Source organism: Arachis ipaensis, chromosome B5 (assembly GCF_059453495.1).
Source record: "Arachis ipaensis isolate K30076 ecotype BB chromosome B5, ASM5945349v1, whole genome shotgun sequence".
Lineage (NCBI taxonomy): Eukaryota > Viridiplantae > Streptophyta > Magnoliopsida > Fabales > Fabaceae > Arachis > Arachis ipaensis.
Genome location: NC_142440.1, coordinates 129840957 through 129864204, shown reverse-complemented (window position 1 = coordinate 129864204; position 23248 = coordinate 129840957). Strand labels below are relative to the sequence as shown.

General features: G+C 33.6%; 1 protein-coding gene and 1 pseudogene across 1 annotated transcript; both read left to right on the top strand.

Annotated features, from left to right (window-relative positions):
- The first annotated feature begins 5123 nt into the window (after positions 1-5123).
- Positions 5124-8220, top strand: LOC110272288 (uncharacterized). Its single transcript, XM_088487230.1, has 3 exons — positions 5124-6953; positions 7271-7862; positions 7946-8220. Exons 1-3 carry the CDS (start codon positions 5124-5126, stop codon positions 8218-8220), a joined length of 2697 nt encoding a protein of 898 aa, XP_088343356.1.
- Positions 8221-12132: 3912 nt separating this feature from the next.
- LOC148565775 (putative pectinesterase 29) lies at positions 12133-22976 on the top strand (annotated as a pseudogene).
- The last annotated feature ends 272 nt before the right edge of the window (positions 22977-23248 follow it).

The window sequence follows — 23248 nt, the reverse complement described above, 5'->3', positions numbered from 1 at the left end:
TGTTATCACAAAACAATCGATTGAAAATTGCAAGACATGGTTTTCGAAAAAATCAATCGATTGGTCATATTACCCAATCGATTGAACGATGACTAAAATGTGGGTTTTTTATAATTCAATCGATTGTTTATACTACCCAATCGATTGAATGCTTCAAAACAACCTGAGGTCTCACAATTCAATCAATTGGTTGTGTTATCCAATCGATTGAATTCATCAAAACAATATGGATTTGCCAAATTCAATCGATTGGTTGTGCTACCCAATCGATTGAAGTGTGCACTACGCCTATTTCAATTTTGTTATCGTTTTTATAAATTATTATCTTATTATTCATCTATTTTATCATTCTATCTTCAATTTTTAAGGTTTTATTTTGATTTAGATACTCTAATCTTATCTTTTCTTTAATATTAACATTATAAATTGGTGAATAATCCATCACCAATTATTCAATCCCACCATTAAAATCGTGTATCAATCTCTTTGATTATAAAAAATTTCATTGTTTTTCTTTCGAATATCCATCTACTTAATATCTAATTTTTTTTCATTTTTTATCCGTCTATTTAATATCCACTATTTATTCATCATTAATTGATAATTACAGTTGCAGCAATCAGCAAAGGTCGAATCAATTTTATTATTGTAGTGTTCAGAAAACAATCCATCGTTTTGATTACAAAATCGAGGTCAGTGAATAGAATCTCTAATTTTACAATTCTTCATTTCGATACTTTTTTCGTAAAATTGATTGTTTAATGAAAAATATTTTTTTTATCTTTTAATAATTCACAGACATTGAGAAATACTAAAAAGTAAATAGATTTTATTATTTTTTATTATTAATTAGCTAGCAATTAGGGACAGACCTAGAAGGGGTGAGTAGTGACCTATATCCCCCAAAATTTTAAGAAACTATACTTATATATAAGATTTATGTTTAAAAAATAAAAAAATATTATGTAATTTAATAGTTTTATATGTATTATTTTTCACTATGTAATAGATCTATGTTTTAATTGTTTAATTCACTAATATTTTTTACCTAACTAATTTAATATTATATCCTCAAGTCTTTGTACCTTTTAATTTAGTTTTTATATAATAATTTTTATATTTATTTTTTAAAAAAATCATTTATTTTTTTATACTAATATATTTATCATTCATATTTTTATATTAATAATAACTTACGTAGTTATGTTTTGGTAATCACATTATGTACTTTAAATATTATTTTCTTGTAAAAATATTAATTTTTTTTTTAAATTTACGTTGTTAAAAGAAAAATTTTATAAAGATATGTTATATCTTGTATTTTATAAGGGTAGTGTGTCTTTTAAATAATTAATAATTTATAATTTATTTTCAAATTTTTTAAAATTTTTTAAAAGAATAAATTTTAATTAATAAGATATGTGATAATTTTTAGCTAAACACGCTATAAATTATTGGTATTTTAAATTTTATATATTGTTATATTTTCTTTATGTAATTATCATATTAAAAATAAAATTGTGAAAAAAAATTATAATTATATGTATCTTAATAAATTTGTTAAAAAGCTAACTCCAATAACTATCTGTTAATTATTTTTATAGATTAAAAAAATTATTTAAAAATTGGCACCTCCATATTAAAATCTTTGGATCCGTCCTGCTAGCAATATTAGAATTTATTTATTTTTTGTAATGTTATAAGACGGAGTGTACTGAATTTTTTTTTCATTGGACATTTTTAAGATGTCAGGTATATTTACGGACACTGAGATGAATGAGCAATACCAAGTGGACGATGACATTAACCAACAATTAAGAATTGAGTAACACAACCAATTGATTGAATTTGGCAAATCCATATTATTTTGATGAATTCAATCGATTGGATAACACAACCAATCGATTGAATTGTGAGACCTCAGGTTATTTTGAAGCATTCAATCGATTGGGTAGTATAAACAATCGATTGAATTATAAAAAACCCACATTTTAGTCATCGTTCAATCGATTGGGTAACATGACCAATCGATTGATTTTTGCGAAAACCATATTGCCTTGCAATTTTCAATCGATTGTTTTGTGATAACAACCTGTAGTCAATCGATTGAGTTATGGGAAACCTGAAATTCAATCGATTGTTTTGATAATCTAATCGATTGATTTTCAAAGAAACACGATTTCACAGCCCTGGACGAACGTCACGGATCAAATATAATCTTTTAATCGATTGAAATAGCCAAAAAGTTTATTACCATCAATGGAAGATCTAATTTGTTATTATTTTTGTTTTTGATTGTTAATAAACATAATAGATTAATGATAAAATAATAATTTATAAAATAAAAAATAATTTTTATAATTAAATAAAATATATGGAATTAATTTGTAATTAAAATTAGAAAAGAATTATTTAACAGTTATTAAAAAACTTAAAAAACATATTTTATTCTGGGATCATTTAATAATCCAAACGTTTTGGGACCATCGAATCTGGTGCCAACTAACATATCACAAAGTCTCAACTACCAAAATATACAACAAAAAAACCTATATACAAATTAAATCAATCATCTCACACATTATTCTTAGGATAATGCTCAAAGTGTTTTAACAATAATTTCCACATGAAAATAAAAGAGTAAGTAATTAATTCACATGGTTAATAATACTCTAAAATTGAGTAATCTCAACAAAAAGTATTTCCAACTTCAATTTTCTAATAATTCGATCCAATCAAATAGGAAAAAAAATTAAGAGTTATATTCTATTTAAATGATGTTAAAACTGTTCAAGTAATTTTTTTTTTTAAGAATTGTTAATTCTAATCAAATTATTTTTGGAAGTTTATAAAATTCATACTTTCCATCTTATTAACGGTCGTTAAATCTAAGTTTTTAGTATAATTTATTTATTTGGAGGTATCAGAACCTCATTCAAAATTTGTTATACTTTTTATCTCCGTCAATAAATTAGTTATCCAGTAATTTATATATAAATATATGTATTATTTAATTTTGTTGATACCAACTTTTTTCATAATAAATTTAAGTTAATATTTTTTGTTAATGATGTCACATCAACAATTCTAATAACTTGACAAAAAATAAAAATCAATCAATCATCTTTTAGTAAAAATTTTTTAAAATTTTAAAAAATCTTATATTTATATATTACTATTATTCAATTAATATGTAAAATACTAATTAAATGCAATAAACATACGTTACAAGTACCATAATAATAATCATTATTATAAAAAAATTTTAATTATAAATATTTAAATTTTATAACTTATACATATTAAGACTCTTAAAATGACAAATATTTCTTCTTTTAAGTTAAAAAATTATGGTTAAAACACAAATTTATTATTAATTTTTGAAATTATTAAGTCTATATTTTAGTTTGCTCTGTTGTCAAGGTTTATTAGAAGATTTAATTTAGTTCTAATTTACTTAGTAATATTTTTAAGAATTTTAAATTTAAATCAAATATGATCTGATCTAATGAGATCAAATCTGATTTTAAACTAGTTATCATATCTTTAGGATTTTAATATTTAAATAAAATCTCATCTAATCCAATAAGATCAAATCTAATTTAAATTAGTTATCTTATCTTTAGAAGATTTAAATTAAGTTATCTAAGAGTCACCAAAAAATTAAGTTATCTAATTTTACCTTTTAATTAGTTTCTTATTAGGAACTTATTTAAACATCTTTGGTGAGACAATTTGGACAACTTTGATGAATAAAATTTTCAATTGCTTTATATACGTTTTTTTTAGTGTGAAAAAGTTATGTGAGTGATTTGCTTCACTTGTTGCATAAAAAAGACGGAAGGATCCAACACTAGGATAATTTTGTGTGCTAGTCTCTTTCAATTTTCATTCTTCTTGTCTAAATTGTCAATGACAGGTTCTTTGAAGGTCTAGTTTTTTTGTGTCATTCTTTTTTTTATCCCCTTCCAACCCTTCCGTTGAGACTTTAATACTTCGAATTTATTAAATCCCCTAAACCTCCAATAACTTCTTATCATGCCTCCTATAAAATCTCATACACTTGGAATAAAATTGTTTCTGATACAAAAGCTTACATATTAAATTAAAAAATAAAAAGTTCCCTCCGAAATCCACACAAAGAAAGTTGTGTCCATAAATACGCAATCACTTCATTCCTTGCCAAATATATTATTGTCACCTTGATAAACCCCAATTTTGTGATTTATCTTGTGTTGAATTTAGGAGATTTTATCAACTTATCTCACATTTATTCAATGAAATAGTATTGTTTTGTGAATTTCTCCTAATTTGTGCTTAAGAGTAAAAATATATTTTTTAGGCTTTAAAATTGATAAATTTAATTCACTTTAATTCCATTCGATACCTTGATATGTTTGTTAAATGATCTCAGGTTTAGAAGGCAAGGAATGAATTGAAGAAATGAAGAAAAAGCATGCAAAATGGAGAATTCAGAGTAAAAGACATATCGGTCCCTGACCTTTTTAAAATTGGACATTTTCGTCCCTTAAGATTTGAAAATACTTTTAAGCCCCTCACCTTGTAAAATCTGGGACAATTGAACCCCTCCGTTGATTTGGGTTGAAAAACGTCACCGGAGAAGGCTGATGTGGCTGGAGGGAGTGTGACCTGTCCGTTTAGGTTGCTGAGCTGGAGGGGATACTAAAAGTCGAAGGACAGATCGATCCCTGAGCCCATTTCACATATTGTTATTCCCATAACACCCAGAAGCCACGCCTGTAATTACTGAAAACCCTACCTGAAGACAAACAGTTTCTTTCTCCCTCCAAAAAAAAAGAACGTCTTCAACTCGTAGAGAAGGTGTTGTGTGCTCAGTGAACGTTGCGGGTGGCGAAGGATTTGATAGGCTTCGTCTTGCAAGAAGGTGCCTTCTGCTACAGAGGTAAGGGTATTAGTCGAATCACACTGTTCGTTCTTGTTTAAATATTTGGTAGAATATAATGCATGGGATTGGGGTTAGTGATGATCGCTTGCTCTGTTTCGGGGAAAAGACTGGAAAAAATTCTATAGGGATTTAACTGATTTCAAATTCTCAGGCACTTGATCTAGGGTTTAATGTGTGATTGCTATATCTGTGCATAATGCAGATGGTTGATATATATGCTGTACCTGTTTTTCACCATGGAGGTCATTTTGGTAGAGGACCCGGTGGCACTCTTGAGTATATTGGTGGGAAGGTTGAGAAATTTCCAGAGATGGATTTGGACTTTGTGAATTTTGGGGATTTGGTTACACTATTCAAGGGTTTGGGCTATGCAACATACAGGGCAGTCTATTGGTATGACCCAACCAGTAATGATCTTGAGTCTGGACTGCACATACTGAGAGGGGATGCTGGAATCAATGAAATGCGAGAGAACAAGTTGAAGAATTCAAATATCAACGAGTTCTATATTTACTTCGATCACCCTGTTGATGAGCCACAGATTGTGGAAGAAGAAGCTGCTGCAGAACAGGGGCTGGAAGAATTTGATGATGCAGTTGATGTGGACAGTATCATGCGGGAGCTTCAGTCATCACCATCGACAGCAGGGGATGGGAATGGTAGTGGGGAGGACGAGTTGTATGAACCTCCTCCGAATGGCACTGAAACTGGTTCTGATGATGACTCCTGTAGTTGTGATGAGGAGAATGATCTTATGAAGAAAAGAAGCACTATGAAAGGAAAGGAGAAAGTGATGCCAAGAAGAAGGGTCACTGTCAAGGAAGGGCCAGGGGCAGAGTCAAGTGGGAACAAGAGAGGTGCTGGGAGAAAGACTGCAAGTGTGCCTAGTGGCAAAGGTACCATGCCAGCTGCCAAGCCCAAAGGAGCTGGGCCTAGTGCGAGGCCCAAAAGAACCAGGCCTACAGCCAAGCCCAAAGGAAGTGTTCCTCATCACAAGCCCAAAAAAACTGGTGCTGTCGTGCATGCTGAAGAAAATGTTCCATCTGTGCAGCCCAATGACAGGCCTCCAATAAGGCTCTATGTGAATGAGGAGGAATCAGATGATGATGACCCGGTTTATGAGTATGCATCTGAGGACCTTCACACACCAGTGTCCTCAGAGGATGAGGGAGACAAGCATGAATTTCCAGTGTTTAATGAAGACTATGGATTTGGAGAGGGGAGGTTTGAGGTGGGTACCAAGTTTGCAACCATAGATGGCTTCAAAGAGGTTGTGAAAGATATGTTCATAGCTGAGGGGAGAGAATTGTTGTGGATAAAGAATGATAAGGAAAGGGTGAGAGTTGCATGCAGAGGTGAAAACTGTCCATGGCTGGCACATCTATCTTACAACAAGACACTGCTATGCTTCCAGGTTAAGACTTACAAGTCTGAGCATACATGTGCAAGAGATCTGGGTAGTAATGCTGCTGATCAACACTGGATCAGTAAGAAGGTGGAAAAGCGAATGGGAAGTCAACCTCATGTGACAACTAATGAGGCAACTGATTTTCTCAGAGAAGAGTTTAACTTAGTTGTGCATCCGAAGATGGTATATAGGGCAGTAAAGGAAGCCAAGGAAAGGCTAGTGGGAAACGAAAAAGAACAGTATGGAAAGCTCAGGGAGTATGGGATGGAGATTCTCAAGAGTAATCCTAGGTCAACAGCAAGAATTGATGTGAAGCCTATCCCTCAGTCCCTTCCTGTCTTTGACAAGATATATATCTGCTTCGAGGGCTGTAAGCAAGGCTTCAAGAGTGGATGTAGGCCTTTCATCCATCTAGACGGGGCCTTTCTTAAGACATACCATGGAGGCCAGTTACTATCAGCAGTGGCACAGGATGCCAACAATCAGTTCTATGTTGTGGCATTTGCTGTTGCAAGATCTGAGACGAAGGAGTCATGGAAATGGTTCCTTACACTACTTCAGGAAGACCTGGGTGATGCCTCCCAATTTGGTTGGAACTTTATGTCCGACCAGCAAAAGGTAACAATCTTACTCTCCTTTATGTGTTTAGTTGTTGGTGTTGATAGAATTAGTCTATAACCTGCTTAGTTGTTGGTGTTGATAGAATTAGCCTATAATCTGCTTAGTTGCTGATGTTTAGGGTAATAGCCTATAATCTGTTTATATCTTGTTGTTTATTGAATTAGCATATAACATGTCTAGATGTTGGTGTTTATTGAGTTAACCTATTTGCTGTTTATTTTTTGGTGTTTATTGACTTAGCTTATAATGTGCTTAGTTGTAGAGTTTGTTAGGTTAGCCTATAATGCTGTTTAATTGTTGGTGGAAATGAGTAGGGCCTGCTGCCAGCCTTAAAAGAGGTAATGCCAAGGGCACATCATAGAAACTGTGTCATGCATATATGGAAGAACTTTATTAATAGGTTCAAAGACATGCACATTAGAGACATTGTGTGGGAGTGTGCTAGGTGTACAACTGAACCAGAATTCAAGGAGAAAATGGATAGGCTGAAGGGGGTTAACAATGTGGCATGGGAATATTTGATGAAGTTTGAACCTACCACCTGGGTTAAAGCCTATTTTAGTCATGGACCCAAGGTGGATAACCTGACTAATAATATGTGTGAAGTGTTCAATGCAAAGGTAGTAAAATACAGAGTAAAACCAGTTTTGACAATGTGTGAGGAGATTAGGTGCTACTTAATGAGAAGGATGACCAAGCACATTAGATTGTTAGAACACCATAGGGGTAAGTTAGCACCAGTTCAAGAGAAAAGGTTGCAGATGAAGATAAAACCAAGCAGTAGGTGGATAGCTGAGTGGGTGGGGGACAATGAAAGAAAAAGGTTTGAGGTAACCAGAAAGAAGACGAAAGTAGACGTGGATCTAATCAAGAACACATGTTCATGCAACACCTGGCAATTGACTGGTAAAGAGTTTAAGCCCAACTAATATGTTTTCCTCGTATGTAAAATTATGCTGGTTTACATATAACTTTTGCTGCTTATGCAGGCATGCCGTGCATACATGCTATTGCTGCTATCAGAAAGAGGCATGACCAGGTTGAGGATTACGTGCATCCATGGTTGTGTATGGAGTCCATTCACAAGACGTATGCACATTGCATCAAGCCTGTTCCTAGTGAAGAATTCTGGACCACAACTGAGCAGCTGAGGCCTGCCCTGCCACCTATCAAACGGCCTATTGGGCGGCCAAAGGTGCACAACCGCAACAAGGACCCTGCTGAGGCTCATATGCAAGGAGAAAAGCTGAAAAGAAGCTTCTAGGTTACATGTAGCAAGTGCAACGAGAAAGGGCATAATTATAAAACTTGTAAAGGAGCTCCAAGCAACCCGAACTGGAAACCAAAGAAGCAGAAACCCAAGAAGACAATTGACAACTCACAAGCTCTGGTGCTGCTTCCCCTTTCACAATCAGCCCCTCCACCAGAGGTAAGCCGGCACCCAAAAATGCTTTAGACATCAGTTGGTTAAGCACTAATCAGCCCCTCCATTTTATGCTTCTTATTATTAGTCAGTAATACATAATTGATACTGCTTAAGCACTAATTACCCCATTTGGTTACATTGCTGTGTCTTTCTTACATAGGATCAAAATCAATCACAGGGTGAAACATTGGGTGAACCTAGTGCTGGGGAGGCAGCTGGGTCTGCACCATTTATGGCCCAACCTTCAGCTCCAACACAGACTCCATTCAGACCTCCATCCCAGGTGCCAAGAATGGACCAACCAGACTCCAATGCTGCTGCACATACTTTCAGACCCAAGCAACCAATTGTTCGACCACCAACAAGTGCAAATCCACCAACAAATCCAACACCACACACAAAAAAAACTCCAACCAGCAGGGGACCCTCGAAGAAAACCATGAAAGCAGCTACCAGTGCCACAAAGAGAATTCTCAAGCCTCAGAAGAAGTGAACAAAGCAGCATGATTTCTGTGTTTTGTTTTTGGCTAGTTATTAGCATGACATTAGACAATGCTTATTAGCAAAGTAATCTTGGCAAACTTGTTTACATGCCAACCAGAAATTATGATATTTTGGAGTTAACTCATGCTGTTTAGCTATGTTTTGGATTAAATCAGATACAATGTCATTCTAACGTTTTGCTTTAAATCTATCCAGAATTACTATCTTGTTTAATGCTTGGAATAATGTCTGAATGTTCTAAATTATATGCATGCAGCAACAAGAAATTCCAAAAAAACATACATACAGCAACCACAACAAATTCCATGTACATCAATCATTTTTACATCAATTCCATGTACATCAACCATTTTTACATCAACCATTACAACCAATTCCATGAACATCAATCATTTTTACACCCTAAACATACATACAACAACAACAACAACTACTACACCAATCACAATTATATGCCACAAACTCAATTTTTTTTGGCTTTCCATAGACAACAGCTTCCTCTCCAACTCTTCTACTTTTTTCTCAATATCCTTATTTCGAAGCAGCTGTTCTTCAATGGCTACTCTATCAGCTTCATCCACCGCACCCGAGGCTTCAAACTCGACGGCCCTAATTTTTTTCAAATGTTCATCCAGCCAGATAAAGTACCGGTAATACGGTTCTTTAGCCTGGAACAAAATTTCAGTGAATCACCCATTAACACCCAGCACACTATAATCCAACTACTGTAAAAATCGCTCACTTACCTTGAACAGTGGACACCCAAGAAACACTCTATTAGGGTTACTAGTCGTTCTTGACTTGTAGATAATGGCGTAGACGCCACAGTAGCACTTGGGCGCAATCCCAACTCGCTCACATCCTCCTGGCACAGCCCATGAAGATCCCCCTCCAAGTCTTGTGCATGAAGAGCTCCCTTCACTCATCATGGACGATCGCAGCATCAACACCCATGTCTTCCTCCAAGGTTTTCGATCAAATAGGGCTCAGGGAAGGGGACGACGTCATTTTGTGGGTGAGGGATCGATCTGTCCTTCGACTTTTAGTATCCCCTCTAGCTCAGCAACCTAAACGGACAGGTCACACTCCCCCCAGCCACATCAGCCTTCTCCGGTGACGTTTTTCAACCCAAATCAACGGAGGGGTTCAATTGTCCCAGATTTTACAAGGTGAGGGGCTTAAAAGTATTTTCAAATCTTAAGGGACGAAAATCTCCAATTTTAAAAAGGTCAGGGACCGATATGTCTTTTACTCGAGAATTCATGAAGAAAAGAGATTTTGGTAATCTGCCCAGCGACGCATGTACGTGGCCCACGTGTGCGCGTGGGAAGGAAATCGTCAAGGCGACGCGTACGCGTGATAAGGAAAGTTGCCAGTGACGAGTACGCGTGACCCATGCGTACGCGTGACAAGCGGCACATGACCTCATTAACGGCAATACGCTGGGGCGATTTCTGAGCTGAAAGAGGCCCAAATCTAACTCATTTCTAATGCTTTCGGACCCAAGAATTGGAAGGAAATGAGGGGAGTAGTCATAGTTTTAGTTTTCATCATGTTTTAGGTTAGAATTCTAGATAGAGAAGCTCTCCCTTCTCTCTAGAATGTAGGGTAGTTTAGGTCAAATTTTCTTAGATCCAAGTTTTAATTCTTGTTTTTAGTTCAACTCTCTTTATATTTTATTATTCTATTGTCTCAATCTTCTTAGCTTTCCTTGTTAATTTCCTTATTTTGCCATTTTTACTTTTATGAACCCTTGTTGGATTCTTATTTTCTCTAATACAATTTTATGTTTCCTTCTCTTTTTATGTTTATCTTAGTTGCTATTGTTGATTTCTTGTTTGTGTTAGTTATGATTTTTATTAATTATTGCATTCTATGATGTTTACTTTTATTACACTCTAGGTGTTTGATAAAATATTTTCACTAGTTATAGAGTAGTTTTCTACACTCTTGGTCTAGGCTAAGGGAATTGAGTGATCCGGAGTCATTGGATCTAATTGGATTGGTGGTTTGGATCCCTTGTTGATCAATTTGATGTCCATTGACACCAACCTACTATTAAGCTAATTAATGGCTAGGTTGGGACTTATGGTTGATGTTGATCAAGCCTATTTGACATATTCAAGCATAGAAGTAGACTTGATGGGTTGGTCCCTCATAATTGTCAATATATGGTTGTTGGACAAGGATGGTGATCTCAATTTCTAGACCTTAGTCAATAGTTCTTTTCCTTTCTTTTATTAGTTAATTGTCATTTACTTTCTTGTTATTTACTTTTCTTGTCAATCACCAAATCAAACCCCCTTGTTCCTTCATAGCCAATAATTGAGCATTTCATTACAATTCCTTGTGAGACGACCCGAGGTTTAAATACTCTCGGTTTTTATTGGGGTTTGTACTTGTGAAAACCATTTTTAAACTTTGATGTGAGGATTATTAGTTGGGTTGGAACTATACTTACAACGAAGTTCTTTTCTATTGAGAAATTCTAGACCGACAATAATTATTCACATCAAGTTTTTGGCGTCGTTGCCAGAAAATTGCAATGGTGTTATATTATTGGCTATTGTGAATATGTCCATATTGTGAATATGTTTGCCTTTTTGCTTGTTTGTTAGTTTTTGTTAGGTTTAGGACTTTGTTGCTTATTTTTGTTAGCTTTTGTTTTTATTTGCTGCTATAAATTCTCACCCTTTTGGCTATGAGTGTGGTTTCAACCATGTTGTAGGGAATGGGAATTGCAATGACAACATGCATCAAGGATGGAACAATCAAAGATGAGAGGAGTCTCAAGGAATTGATCAACCTTCTTGGCAACAACATTCCCAAATGTACTATGAGCAAGGGTCATTCCATGATGCATACCAAGACAATGGATATGGTGGACCTCCTTGTGATTACCAACAACTCCCACCATATGCCTATGAATCCCCTCCTCAATATAGTCCTCAACCACCATACTCACAAGTCCCTTACCATTAAATACCCCTGTATGATCCTAACCCTTATCTACCATACCAACAACCATATGAGCCTTACACACTACATATAGAACCACAACAATTCCAACCTCAATGCCTCTAAGAACCACCTCCAATGTATGAGAACTTTCAACCACAACATGAATTCTCCTTTCCACCACAACCTTCCATTGAAGAGTGTCCATGTCCATCAATCCAAGAGCAATATGATCCTACCTATATTAGTCAAGCAGAATAAGAGCCAAGGGATCGTTTCAAGGAAGCAATGGACCAGTTTCAAGCAATCATCAGTCAAAAGGAGCAAGAGGAAGCCCAAAAGACGTACAAAGCTATCGAAGCTAACCTTGCCAAAATTAAAGCCAACTTTGACTTATGGGATTCATACCATAGACAAAGCATCTCCACGGATGAATGTAAAAAATCAACCGAAGAGCGGAGTATGAAGGAGATTTTAGAATCTCAACATGAGAACAAAAAAATGGAGTTTATTATGCAACAAGTGGAAATGATGAAAATTGTTGATGAAGAAAAAGTGGTTGAAGACCTAGGTGAAGTTAAACAAGAGGTAGATTCCAAGCTTGAGAATACTTCCACACCAAGTAATGTTGTTGATCATTTTATGGAAGTTGTTGAACCTTCTTCCATTGAGCTTGAAATTGATGTTGAGGAGGATAATGCACAACCTCCAGGCATAGTATGAATGATAAAAGATTGGAAGAGGTTGATCAAGAAGCAAGCTCCACCATTGAAGATGATTCCACACCAACCAATGTGTCCTTTGAAATTGATGAACCTCCCTCATTATGTTATGAAATTGATGACAAGGAGGACCGTGCACAACCTCCAACACATGACTTGAACAATGAGGAATGTATAGAAGAAGTTGGTGAACAAGGAATTAATATTGAAGATGCTTGCCAAGAAGTGGAGGTATTCAAAGAAGAGCACAAGGGAATGGAACTTGTAAGATCATTGAGACCACCCCTTCCTAAGTCACCATCATCCATTACATCATTCAAGTGGGTAAACCTCTTATCCCTAATCTTTTCTTTTCCACTTGAATATGGTTTGATTGAGACGGATGGTCAACTTAGAGCTCTTTGTGGATCAAAGAGTAAGAGAGAATTGTGTAGTGATTGGCAAAATGATGTTAGGCTCATTAAGATTGAACCCTCAAGGCATAGGTCCCATAGTTGGAAGAATACTAAATTGTATGGATTTAGGAGGAGAATTTGGTGCTCCAATGAGAATTCTATGTGCCTACCACCCGGATTGAACTATGGTAGTTAACAAGAAGATGGGTGTGAAAACAAAGTGTGGGATCCCGGATCACACAAAGAGGATCAATTTTGGAAGCTCATGGTTTGTGAAGAACTCCATCAAGACTTGATACAAACGACTTAGAATGATAGAGTTTATTGGAGATTCAAGCATTGGTGGAAGTTCAAAGATGAATTTAAGCACAAGCCTTCTTGACAAGGAGCCTCCCAATTGTCCAACTTAAGGACAATAAATAAAAGTGTTAGGTGGGAGACACTCCACCATGGTAAACTCTTTCCATTCTCTTGTATATATAATCAATGAATGAATTGAGTTGCTATTGTTAGGTATTTTTCTTCTTTTCATACTTTTGCATATCTTGCTTTGATTGCTAGGTTGCTTATTAGATTCATGTTTTGATTAGAATAGTTATTTTTGAATTGCATTTTTCTTGAAATGCAAGTTTTGTTTGCATTGTCTTTGAAAAAATTTTCAAAAACTAAAAGATTTTTAGTTAGATTTGAATTTTGGGTGGTTTAGAGTATTTATAAGTTAAGAGAGTGTAAAATTCCGTTTTTAGGCTTCTTAAAAAAAAATAAGTGCTACCCATGCGTATGCGTGGACGACGCGTGAATTCACTGCCGCAACTTCTGGTACAAAAGCCAGAGAGTTCTGATGGAACTGTGCGGGTGGGGTGCCAGGAACACAATCCATCCTACGTGTGCGCGTAGATGACGTGTACGCGTCCCTGGTTTTTTCGCACATCCACGCGTGAGCGTGGACGACGCGCACACGTCGTATGCTTATGTTGAAAGTTATGGTACAAAAATTAGAGAGTTGTGCTGGAGTTGTGCAGCTTTTGTGTAAAAAGCATGATTAGGCCCCATGGGTACGCGCAGTTGACGCGTACGCGTCCCCTCTCTTTTCTGTGCCCACGCGTACGTGTGGAGGACACTTACGCATCATTTCCCCTTTCTGCTTTTCGCGCGTACGCATGGTCTAGGCCGGCGCGTCGCATTCGCACCCTGTTTCTGCCCTGTTTTCTTTTCCTTTCTTCTCTCATTTTTTCTTCTTTCTTCTTTCTTCTTCTATTTTCTTTCCTTCTCCTATTTCTTTTATCTCTATTCTTTTCACTTCTCTCAACATTTTTCAATCATTTTTCTCCACTTCTCCTTCTCCCTCTTTTTAAATTTTCACTTCTTATTTTTCTCATCTTTCATTTTCTTTTATTTATTGTATTTACATACTTTCATTCATTATATTTTAATTTTGTTTGTGTAGTTTGTTCTTATTTTCTTTTGTAAGTTTGTTATTTTAACATTGGTGTTGAATTTTTCTACTCAACTATTGAGAATTTCTTAGATCATTTTGGTGCTTCTTGACTTGTTTGGTATTGTTGGGTGAAGAAATTTTTAGGTCAATGCTTAATCTTTTATGACACTTGCATTCTTTATGCATTGATATGAACTCATATTGTCTTTCATGATCCACTCTTTCCTATTTGAACTTGATACCTCTGAGTGTTCTCTTCATGCCATTTGCTTGTGTTGTGATTTTACTCTTGCATCAAGTGTTAGTTGATATGCCCTTTGCTTATATTACTCTCTCACTTACATGTTGTAGCTACCATGTAGTTGAGAACCCTACTCTTATATGGCATTAGCCCTACCTGTACTATATTTGCTTTGAAATCTTTGTTTGTGTGCTTAATCTTCTCTCTTTTTCCCTCCTTTTAGGCCGGCCACCTAGAATGGAAAGAAAAAGGCTTCTAAACAAGTTTCTCCGCACAACCTTTTGAAAGAACTCATCAGTTGTAGCAACTCATCCACCTTGCTCATCTTTGAATGCCCGAGGACGGTGCAATCTTTAAGTGTAGGAGGTCGAGGACCAACCTCCGTGGGTAACTACTTCCTTTTCCAATACCAATTCTTAATCGTCTTTGTTAGTTAGTCATTGCATTGCATGATAGATTGCATGATAGTTATAATTTGTACATATTTTACCCATTTTTATATTAGAACTACTTGGTTGAAGTGATGATTTCCCTTCCAAGAAAACTACTTTAGGGCACCCTACCAATTTGAATGAAATTTTTTTTGTTGAACTTGCTTGAAGGAATTAATTTTGGAACATGATTTTTGAGCTAAGAACATATAAGCATGTGAGTTTTGAGCCCAATTATGTGGTTAAATCATATAACCACTTATTTTTATTCTTGTGTGTATTGTTCTCTTTCTATGATTGTAATATTTGATTTGCTTGATTCTTTATGTCCATTATTTTGTGTATGAATGGATTTATATGATTGAGGCATTCATTTCAAAAATCTCACTTATCTAAATAGCCTACCTTTTATCTTCCATTGTTAGCCAATTTTGAGCCTATGTTAATATCCTTTTGTTCTTAATTTTAGCACATCACTGTCCCTAAGTGAAAAACAATAAATATTCCTTGTTTTGATCTTTGATTAGGTTAGACTAGTGAGAGTGTGTATCATTCAAATAAGAAAAATTTGGGAACATTGGTTGGGATAAAAGTGTATTTTTGTATTTTTATTGAAGATCTTAGAAATTGGGTACATACTCATACATTAAATATGTAAAACCATATGCATTGATACGTTTGTATATACTTTAGTAAAAAAATAATAAAGAAAAAAAAATATATATATAAAGAAAAAGAGAAAAAGAAAAATAATAAAAAGGGGACAAAAATGCCCCAAAGCAAAGTAATAATAACAATACATATGGAATATGAATTGAAGAGAATGCATGAGTATGTGAAAAAAAAAGTGGGAATCATGGGTAGTTAGGTGGTGTATTAGAATTATATAGGTCATTATATGTGTTTGGTGAGAGTTTAGGTTAATCAAAGATGCAAATTTCAAGCTTACTTAGCCATATATATATCCTTACCTTTACCTTAACCCCATTACAACCTATGAATAAGTCCTCAAGATAAATGTATGCATGCATTGAATAATTGTTGATTGTTAGATGCAAAACAAATCTTGGAAAGCATGATTAGAGGAGAATTGAGTGAATCAACCCTATACACTTGAGCGACTAGAGCGGATACACTTCCGGTGAGGGTTCAATGCTCAATTCCTTATTTCCGGCTTTCATGAGCTTTCTTCTTGCAAGTCTATTTGAACTTTATTTTGATATTTGAATTGGTGGAATTCATGAATCATCATACTACGTTAGCCCTACATGTTCATATGTGTTGGAGATTAATTTACTTTTAACCAAGTAGGTAGAAGCATCTTACATTTAGTTGCATTCATATAGCTAGGTGCATATAGTTTATTTGCATTGAATAAATGTTCATACCCCATTTCTTGTCTTTCTTAGTTTAGCATGAGGACATGCTTAGTTTAAGTGTGGGGAGGTTTAATAAATCCCAATTTTACGGTTTATCTTGTGTTGAATTTAAGGGATTTTATCAACTTATCTCACAGTTATTCAATGAAATAGCATGGTTTTGTGAATTTCTGCTAATTTGTGCTTAGGAATAAAAACATATTTTTTAGGATTTAAAATTGATAAATTTAATTCAGTTTAATTCCATTCGATACCTTGATATGTTTGTTAAGTGATCTCAGGTTTAGAAGGCAAGAATTAAATTGAAGAAATGAAGAAAAAGCATGCAAAATGGAGAATCCATAAAGAAATGAGATTTTGGTAATATGTCCAGCGACGCGTGTACGTGGCCCACGCGTGCGCGTGGGAAGGAAATCATCAAGGTGACGCATACACGTGATCGACGCAAACGCGTGACAAGCAGCACGTGACCTCATTAAAGGCAATACGCTGGGGCAATTTCTGAGTTGAAGGAGGCCCAAATCCAACTCATTTCTGATGCTTTTGAACTCAAGAATTGGAAGGGAATGAATGGAGTAGTCATAGTTTTAGTTTTCATCATGTTTTAGGTTAGAATTCTAGAGAGAGAATCTCTCCCTTCACTCTAGAATGTAGGGTAGTTTAGGTCAAATTTCCTATGATCCAAGTTTTAATTCTTGTTTTTAGTTCAACTCTCTTTATATTTTATTGTTCTATTGTCTCAATCTTCTTAACTTTTCTTGTTAATTTTCTTATTTTTCCATTTTTACTTTCATGAACCCTTGTTGGATTCTTATTTTCTCTAATGCAATTTTATGTTTCCTTCTCTTTTTATGTTTATCTTAGTTGCTATTGTTGATTTCTTGTTTGTATTAGTTATGGTTTTTATTAATTCTTGCCATTTATGATGTTTACTTTTATTGCACTCTAGGTGTTTGATAAAATGTTTTCACTAGTTATAGAGTAGTTTTTTACACTCTTAGCCTAGACTAAGGGAATTGAGTGACCTTGAGTCATTGGGTCTAATTGGATTGATGGTTTGGGTCTCTTGTTGATCAATTTGATGTCCATTGACACCAACCTACTATTAAGCTAATTAATGGCTAGGTTGGGACTTATGGTTGATGTTGATCAAGCTTATTTGACATACTTCAAGCATAGAAGTAGACTTGATGAGTTGGTCCCTCATAATTGTCAATATATGATTGTTGGACAAGGATGGTGATCTCAATTTTTAGGTCTTAGCTAAGAGTTCTTTTTCTTTCTTTTATTAGTTAATTGTCATTTACTTTCTTGTTATTTACTTTTCTTGTCAATCACCAAACCAAACCCCCTTGTTCCTTGATAGCCAATAATTGAGCACTTCATTGCAATTCTTTGTGAGACGACCCGAAGTTTAAATACTCTCGGTTTTTATTAGGGTTTGTACTTGTGACAACCATTTTTAATCTTTGATGTGAGGATTATTAGTTGGGTTGGAACTATGCTTACAACGAAGTTCTTTTTCTATTGAGAATTTTTAGACTGACAATAATTCTTCACATTACACTTCTTCCTCTTGCGTGTAGTGTTTCTTTTTCTTCTTCTTTATCTACCAATGCAAAAAACTTCCATTTGATCCCAACTATTAACACAGGTGTTGAATTAATTGATGATGTTGTTATTTCTTATTCGTTGGTGGAGTTGTGTGTTTGTGTTGGTAAATTTAGGAGTTGTTAATGCCCAGTATTACCAAAGTGTTGGAGACAAAATCCTCCCATTTAGCGAAATTGTTGTCGTTTCTTTTGGACATGACAACTTCTCTACAATTCAATATACAATTGATTTTATCCCTCCCAACATTTGTTGGTTTCAATCTTGGTCAAGCCTGATATTTTACATGTAATAAATTTAATATTCTTTTGTTTTGCATAGAAATATTAACTCTTTTTAGATAATTAATTACTTGAAATGTTTTATGTGAAAATAAAAGTTAAAAGGTGAAAATTCAGATACAATTAATTTTACGTTAAATTAACTGTACATGAATTTTCACTTTTGAATGGTATTGAAATTGTGGCATGTAACTTTTTTATTTAACTTAAGAAATTTGGTGTTAAAGGGAGAAAGTGAGAATTTCAAATGATAAATCATACATAATATTGAAGAGAATTAGAAAGAAAAAAACGTGGGTTAAATGGGGTGACCATAATTCAACCGCTCAGAGTCTCCACGTTTCAATCCATGGCCGATAATATCATCGTCAAATCCATCTCTTTTAGAGTAGCTAACTATAATTAATTAATTATATCATTCTCTGTCTATTTTTATTTTATCTCTTAAATATTATTTAATGTTTGAATATCTTCCATCTCTAATATATATGGCATAACATAAGTGACCTTCTTATTACGTTACGATGAAAGATTTTAGTGGATAACTAATCTCTTATTGAATTATAAAATATATATATATATATATATATATATATATATATATATATATTTTAATTCTTTTTATTTATTTAATTATATCTAATGTGGTTTCTGTACTTTTCGAATCCCAAAATTTCAGTGAACAAATAACTAATAAGACTTATTTTAAGTCAATGGAATTGGAAGGAATTCGTTCAGAACTCAATCCTAATAACTTTAGAATTATTCTTTACGTATTTTTTTCATACAAGTCTTTACGAGTCATTTATATTTACGCGCTTCGTGCCATTACTGCACGTTCTTCTTCTTCTTCTTCTTGTTACTGTACGTAGGGATGTCAATGGGGCAGGGCGGGGGCGGGGGATGCCTCCCTGCTCCCATCCCCGCCCTCAGATTTACTCCCCATTCCCGCCTCATTTCCCGCCGTGGGGGAAAATTGCTCCCCATCCCCATCCCCATTCCCCATGGAGCCCTATTTCCCGCGGGGACCCCATTCCCCATCTACATAATAGTTCTAACTAATTATTAATTTCCATATGAATAGAGCTACAAGTATCTATCTTATACAAAAACTGCAAGATTTTATACAAAAAGTCTAAATAACACGATAGTGACTTCTTTCGAAATAACGCAATGGGGAGACGCAACGACGAGCCAAAGAAAAAAGCAGTGGATGAGGTGGAAGACGCGACAACAAAGAGGAGAATGGACACGACGGCAGAGTTACGAAAAGGAACGCCGCAAATAGAAATTACGACACGGTAAGGGTAATGGCACGGTGAGTTGTGATGATGCGGTGAGAAGGGTGACGAGGGGGTGGCTGCAAAGAGGTTGGATGGAGTATGGACAGCCTTAGGGATCTCTGAATTGAAGAGAGGTTATGCAAATAAAGATTAGGAGTTTTGGGTTTCTATATATATGTGTGTGTGAAAAATGACTAAAAAACATATATGAGAAATAAACTATTAAGGATAATTCAAGGAATTCATAAATTTCGGGGAATAGCGGGGACGGGGTGGGGATCCCCGCTCGGGTCTCCGCGCCTGCTTCTGGGAAATTTTGTCCCCCATCCCCATCCCCGCGGGAAAAATTCCCCACAATCGGATCCCCATTCAGGGCAGTCCCCGCAGGGATCCCCGCGTCTCGGGAAATTTTGCCATCCCTAACTGTACGTTCTTCTTCTTCTTCTTACTTTGTTATCATCGTCATCAACACCACCTCTTTCTCCTCATCATTTTTCTCCTTCTTTTTTCATTAGAATTTCTGCTCCTCCTTTTATTGTTTTGAATCCAATCAAGTGGCTGAGGTGTGGTTGAATTCAGAAGAAAAAAATGTAGCATTAGAAGAAATATTTTTCAGTATTTACAGTAAATTTGGGTGTAATATAAAGATATTTAGGTGTATTTTAAGAATTTTGGGTGTATTTTTATTCTGATAAGTTCTGCATAATTCAAAACTCTTCCTCTTCTTCCTCTTCATCTTCTACTGCTTCTTTTTTCTTTTATCATCATCACCATCTTCTTCTTCTTTTTTTCTTATTCATCTTTTTTTTATTTTACATTCTCGAGTTTCTTCTTGTTTTACTCTCTTAACAAGAATAAAAATAAAAAAATTAAACAAAGAAGAAGAAGAAACATATAATGCTATAAAATTACTTGGAAGAGGATAAACTTACATTCATTTAACTAAAAGAAAAAAAGAAATAAGGAAAAAAAAGAAGAAGAAGAAAATACAGCATTAAAGGAAATATTTTTCTATATTTGCAGTAAATTTAGGTGTAACACGAAGATATTTGGGTGTATTTTTATTCTGATAAGTTCTGCAAAATTTAAAATTCTTCCTCTTCCTCCTCCTCATCTTTTACTACTTTTTTTTTTATCATCATCACCATCTTCTTTTTCTTATTCATCTTTTCCTTTTTGTTTTACCTTCTCAAGTTTCTTCTTATTTTTACTCTCTTAACAAGAATAAAAACAAAAAAATCAAACAAAGAAAAAGAAGAAACACATAATGCTGCAAAATTACTTGGAAGATGGTGAACTTACATTCATTTTACTAAAAGAAAGAAAGAAATAAGGGAAAAAAAAGAAAAAAATGCAACATTAAAGGAAATATTTTTCTGTTTTTGCAGCAAATTTGGGTGTAACACGAAGATATTTAGGTATAACACGAAAATATTTGGGTGTATTTTTATTCTGATAAATTTTGTATAGTTCAATAGAATGAGGAGGAGGAAAAAATGCAGCAATAATAACAATAATAAAAAGTACCATGATGAGGATGAAAACGCAAAGAAGAAGAAATGCGAAGAAAAATGAGGAGGAATGCAAAGAAGAAGGAGAAGAAGAAGAAGGAGAAGAAGCAGGAGGAAGAACATGGAATACAAACGTTGAAGAAGAACCATTTTTTATTTCGCTCTATTTAAAGTTGAAGAAGCGCGTATTTACACGCTTTTTAAATTGAGAGTTGTTGAACTTGGGTTGACTTATATAGATTTGTATGTCAAAAAGACTTGTATGTATAGCAAGTCTCATAACTTTAATGTTACATACCTTGAAATTAAAACAAGTCAAATTGATTCAGTTAAATAACTAAACAATTTCGTTGATTTAGGAAGTTTTAGATCTAGACCCACAAATCATTGAGAGTCTAATTTAAATTATTCATTATCATCATACTTTATTATATCACATAATTAATGTAATTGACCAAACTTATCCAATACTTAAATATCTTATACTTTACAGCAATTTTTTTGGGCTCAAAAATTAATGTGAAACTAAAAATAAATATCTTAAAAATTAATAAGAAGTTGTCTAATTTATAAAATAATTTTTCAGAAAATAAATTCAAATATTGTTGAGAAAATTAAAATTTATTTTTTTTGTTAAATTAATGTGTGTATCTATGATATGAGTAGCACTATAAGATGATTCATACATAAATTAAATTAATACAATATTTCATATATCATGCATACAAATAATACAAAATTTCATTTTTTTTGTGAAACAGAATATATATAACAATCTAATAAATAAGAATTTCAAGGCTCCTGCATCAACTGCAATGATAAGTGGAGACAAGTTTTATTTTTAAAGAGTTAGGTTTTTTAAATTACAAGACACTTGATGGAACGATCAAAGAAGACATTACTATAAGTTCTGTACCATTCAAGTTACCGTTGATTTTATCTTTGGAGTTGGCCCGTCTTTATTTGAGGTAATTCAATTTCATTCAAATATAAAAAGTGCATGTTATCATGTCTATGATTACAGTTAAAATGACGTTTTTTAGTAATAAGAGTATTTCTAATACTTAATTTTAGTTTAAAATGCCACATAAATATTTATAGAATCATATATCATAAAAATTAATTTAAGATTTAATGTGAATTTGTCATTCTAATATTTAGTCTCAACTTAATTTAAATTTTATATCATTTTTAATTATTTTATTTAATGAATTATACAAGTAGTAACATTTAATTGGTCTTTTTTTAGAATAGTACAATCTCTCTTTATTGATCAGTCTTATTTTAAATATTATATCTAATATAAATTTTAATTTTAAATCAATTCAATTACTATAGATATCAGAAATGATATCTAAAAAAAATTTAGTCGAGTTGCTCTAAATAATACTTTTTACTTTAAAAATAAAAATATATCTGTTATAAAATATATATATATATATATATATATATATATATATATATATATATGAATTAAATTTTAATAATATTTTTAAATAATGTTAAAATTGTTTAGCCACTATAACTATTATAACTACAATTATCATAAAAATGGATTGAATGAGAATTGATGATTAAATAAATGTATTATTGTATTCGCAATGTTATTAAAGGAGCATTAGAAGAAGGATTTGTAGGATATATAACAGCACAAGGAAGAACAAATACAACTTATTTAAATAGGTTTGTATCCAAGAATTGCAATGTCTTTAAAGATGGCACTGTTTTCTTGGAAAGGCCTTGGAGACCTTTTGCTAGGGTTCTTTTCTTCAACACAAGCATGTCTAATATTGTTCAACTTTTTTATTGGAATTCATGGACATTCTCTCAACATGAGTAAGACTCTATTATTCTGCTAACCATTTTATTAAGGACTTGTTTGGACGAAATCTTTAAAAAAAAAATTTTAATGTTTTTTTAAAGAATTTTACAAAAATAAAAGTAATTTTATGTTTGGATATCTCATGTAAAAAGATCTTTTTATCTATCCATTATATTTGGATAAAATAAGATAAAAGTATTTTTTGTTAATTTATTACGTAAAAAACATCTATTTTTAAGAAAAAAAGATCTTTTAAAAAAAGATATAAATTGTAGCTTCTCAATTTTTTT